Source organism: Hypomesus transpacificus, unplaced genomic scaffold, assembly GCF_021917145.1.
Source record: "Hypomesus transpacificus isolate Combined female unplaced genomic scaffold, fHypTra1 scaffold_139, whole genome shotgun sequence".
NCBI lineage: Eukaryota > Metazoa > Chordata > Actinopteri > Osmeriformes > Osmeridae > Hypomesus > Hypomesus transpacificus.
This window is the reverse complement of record NW_025813713.1, coordinates 563,257-567,879: the sequence shown is the minus strand read 5'-3', so window position 1 is coordinate 567,879 and position 4,623 is coordinate 563,257. Positions and strand designations below refer to the sequence as shown.

General features: G+C 47.1%; 1 protein-coding gene across 1 annotated transcript; it reads left to right on the top strand.

Moving 5' to 3' along the window:
- The first annotated feature begins 1,599 nt into the window (after positions 1 to 1,599).
- Positions 1,600 to 4,364, top strand: dmrt2b (doublesex and mab-3 related transcription factor 2b). The gene is given in 4 exon segments (XM_047051137.1): positions 1,600 to 2,296; positions 2,820 to 2,916; positions 3,349 to 3,560; positions 3,562 to 4,364. Coding segments are annotated over 4 exon segments (1,134 nt in total). The 5' UTR covers positions 1,600 to 1,945; the 3' UTR covers positions 4,036 to 4,364.
- Positions 4,365 to 4,623: the final 259 nt, after the last annotated feature.

The following is a 4,623-nucleotide window of genomic DNA, read 5'->3' as shown; positions in this document are numbered from 1 at the left end:
AACAAAGACTAGCAGAATCTCCCAGAAACATGTGAGCATGAATAAGAAGACATGAATAGAGTCTGAACTTGAATCTTCAACCCCCCCCCCCCCCCCCCCCCCCCCCCCTGGTAGCGAGATGGAAGCTCAGGAGACACAGACAACAACTCCAACCTCAGGCTGCGACGATCTGAACCCAGACTGTCCCTCATCCATTACAGGCCTGTTGTGTCCATCGCTCAGAGGATGTTTGTTACAAAGACTGGTTGACGGAACGGAGAGAGTATCTGTCGCTTTCGAATGAAGTCTTCCTTTTCTGTGAGAGCAACCAGCAGCACTTCCAGTCTGTGCAGAGATAAAGGAGGCAGTGGATGCTCTGGCAAACAGCAAGTCATCAGAGCTCATGTTCGACTGAGTCATGCAGTCCTGTTCTTAGGCCCAGGCATTTTGGCAAGAATGACTTTGTGCTTACAGGCTACTTGCTCTGTCAATACTGAGTGTTCAAAGTCGGTGCTTTGAGAGGCATATTCTTCAGTTTAATGGTGCAGCAGTTTTAGGCCCACACTGCAGGATGACTGGGTGGCATGTACTTGCACGCTCTCGCCAGTAGGGGGCAGACCTCCCATATCATCTTTGAGGAATCACAGCCACTAATCCTCAGACACTTTCTACCACCACCTATGCTCCAGTGGTTTTATGAGGTCACAGGATAGCGTGTATGATTGAAGAACAAACTGCAACAGCTTCCGGTCTTGACGAACCTTTCAAACTACAATTTCTTGAAGGTCAGTGAATTACTGACTTTTGCTCTGTGCCTACTGCTCTCTCCCTTCCTGACAGCCAAGCCTGTTCGCTAAACGCAAGGAGACACGAGGAGACAGAGATGAGAGGAATGTCCATGAGTCATCCCTGATTCGGTGGGCGACCCACATTTCACTTGAGATTAGCAACAACAGTGTTAAACTTTATGAATCAAAGGATTATGTTTGTTTTGGTCTAATGGTGTATAACTTGCAGCAACAGCTTGCAAACCTCCTTTAGACTATCCTATAATAGGCTATTGGTTAAATGCAAAATACATCAAGGGAAAAATGGGTCATGACGTTACAAAAGATAGTTAACCCCCTTTCTCCCAGTAATGTGCCTTGTACGATTTTTACGCACAGAAATTAGAGGGAAAACATCCTGAAGTCCATTCAAGGAAAGCCTGAATTATTTAGAAGCCTTTTGAAGAGCTATAAGGGGATAGAGATGACTTCCAGGTAATAAGAAAATGTAATTGGTTTCCGTTTCCCCCAGGCTCGCGTGTGATGTATGCTCTCTAAGCTGAAGCTCGAGCTCATCTCCCGAGGGCGCAGGCGTGTATAACCCACGCTGCTTCTAACATTGTAAACCCACTTTGGTTTAATAAACCAGAAACGTGTTTCATGGGTAATTAATAATACTGCACTAAGTGTAAGACACATTTACTTCAGTTTAGCCAAATATGTCATTGGTGTTTAATAATAATAATAATATATACTGTATATATAATTTTTTTAAGCTAAATTGGGTGATAATGTGGGTGACCGCGCGTTTGTTTTTAAAATGTCCATGTGTGACGTCGAAGGTGTATGAATATTTGCAAGGATGGGAGGTGCAATAAATTCCAGGTCTGAAAGACGAGAGCAAAGTTTAAAGGTGGACTCCACAGGTAGAGGCTGTCTAAGCTGAGAAGGGACATTCCCTATACACCGTCAGTCCCGCGCGCAAAGCAGCGCAACCTCTCCGTTCACGGACACAACTCAACCAGACTTCAGAAGAGCAGCTGGGAGCTTAAAGTTTCAAAAGTCTGACCGGCGTTTAAAAGTTTCTACGGAAAGAGTTTGAATATAAAGGCAAGGCTGACATTGATGTGTTGGTTACCGTTAGCTTTTAAGTGGTGAAACACACCACACCGCAACAGCGTGGAAGGCATTTCTCATAGATGTCCGCTCAACTGGAAAGAGGCCTACAGGTAGAAAAAGAAAAAGTAAATGCGCTAAAACACGAATTCGATGAGGAAATTGACGTGGAAGCTCTTGACGGATGCCTGCCCGAGGAGTCTCGCGGCAGCGGGGAGTGTGGAGACAAGCGGGAGCAACCACCGGCGCAGAGGAAGATGACCCGCAGCCCCAAATGTGCCCGTTGCAGAAACCACGGTGTCGTGTCTTGTCTCAAAGGCCACAAGCGCTTCTGTCGCTGGCGTGACTGTCAGTGCGCGAACTGTCTGCTCGTGGTAGAGAGACAGCGCGTGATGGCTGCACAAGTAGCCCTGCGGAGGCAACAGGCTTCAGAGGTGAGCGCGAGGGCCGTCCGTGTTTTGTGTTCACCAAAACATCTGTAAATGCAGAAAGTTAAATGTTTTTTGTATGTTAAAGAATAGAAGGGAACAAAATAGAATGGAATGAATAGAATCGATTATCTTAATGTGAAGTTAAGTGTAGCCTATTGTTGCCACTTGCCTTTTACCCTGCGCCAAAGGGTTTGTGAAAGTATAGAGCATTCACTCTTGAAATAAACTTAAAAGTTAAGTCACGTTTCTCAAAGAGTGTTACAGTATGGATCAATTTGGCTAGTGTTGTTTTTTTACTGTCTAATCCATTTAATCTTAAAACTAAAACATTAACATAGCATCTGTTGAATAAACTAATCTACAGCCGGAGCACATCATCTCCCTTTTCTTAAATGGCTGACAATCCAAGGGTTGGTTTCTGCACCGTATATTAGTCTCCTCACACCTGGAACATTAGGGCAGTCCCTGGACAGACAAATGCCATATTTGTCATGTAAATGTGATGAAAGGTCGGTCATTTCTACAGGGTAAAAAAGGCTTGAGGTGCGCAGGTCCGTTCCGGAGGACAGCGTATCAGCGCAGCGCCAGAACACCGAGTATTCTAGCGAAGACAATCCTGGAGGGTAAGAGCTCATTAACTTCGTTCTCATTAGCCCATCTGCGCTCCCGCCAGACCGCTAAGCTACACCAAACAGCACAGGTTCAGCAGCTCGAGTGCCTGCACGCGCCGTCAGTGGGGAGCAGAACTGTTTGTATTTTATTTTTGGTAATTAAAATTATGCAAATTATGCATGCAATTACAATTTATGTTTACTAGGGTTAGGATACAACCTTTTAATCTCTCGTCTAGCTCCCCTCTGAGAAAGAGATCCATTACTTAAAAACAATCAAGACTGCATAATGACAGCTCACTCCTACTTTATAAATTAAACTTAGTGTATCACAACAAACTAGCTAAATCCACATGTTCTTTCATAACATGTCATTATTTTGAGAATTTTTTGGGGGGGCAAATTGAAAGCCACCTAAATGACCCACCTATTGCGCCCCCTCAGGGTTAGGGCCCCCTGTGGCGGAGGAGGCCGGCTGGCCGGGCAGAGCCCAGTACCCCTGTATCAGCGCCCGCATGAGGAAGAGACGAGCCTTTGCAGACAAGGAGCTGGAGAGTGTGATGCTGGAGAGAGAGTTCAGACATAGAGAGATGGACGACCTGTCAGGCCTCCGCCTGCTTCACCCCTCCCTGGTGGGAATGCCCCCCCCTCACTGCTACCCCCCCGAAGGACACCCCCGGGGCTGCCCCGTACCCGCCCGCCTACAAATACAAACCAGGCCCAGTGCTGTACGAGTGTGACTTCCAGTGTTGCCCAGAGGAGCTCCTAAAGACCACGTCCACCCAGGACAGCTATGGGGCCTTCCTGGTGCAGTCAAGGGCCCGGGGCCCTGGGGAGAGACCAAGGGAGGGGTCACTGGAGAGCTGGGACCACTGTGAGGAGAGGGAGCCTAGCTCTGAGTCCACCCGCATGCCTCCACCACAGCCCCAGCAGAGGGAGGACCTCACAGCCAGCTCCAGGAGCCCAGACAGGGGACAGAGGCTCCAGACAGACCCAGGTGCTTGGCCCGGCCCGGGTCCAGCCAGGGGGTGGGCAGCAGGGGTCAGCCAGAGCCACGCTCAGCCCGGCTCTACTAAGAGACAGGCTGGGAAGCCCTTCCCCTTCTCTGTGGAGTCCCTGTTGAGAGCTTGAGGCTAACTGGGACGTGAACCAGGCAGCCTGGTTTGGGAGCGAGCCCCCCCCTGCTGCACTGGACACTTAAAGACTAGAGTCCGAAGCCTCAGACATTAACTCAACTCTTTGCTGTGTTCGCATGTGAAATCCTGGGCCAGCTTTTGTCACAAAACCGATTATTTTAAAATTATGTTTTGTAGAATAAGAATCTCCGAATTAGTTTCCGATCTTTCACCTTTTTGTACAATTTGTGAACATAAGTAACACATTTGGTTATTTTCTGTATTCTGTGACTTTAACAATGCTATTCTTTGAACATCTGTTAATATATACTTTTGCTAACCTCAGACTATGCTTTTTATTTATCTTAAATCACACTTACAAATACATTATGAATTCCCGGATCCAACCAGAATTCCAACTTTAAATACCAAAGAAAGACAGACATGTAGTCACACACTGTTCCCTGGTTCAGAGTTTTCAGATAGCGATCTCTTCTCATACATGGTACTGATGACAAAGTGTAAGCTGAGATCTGAAACTGGTGCCCAGTTCTTCTACGTTTGAAATCAAAGGGACAAAACTTATGGTCTGACTGAACTGCTC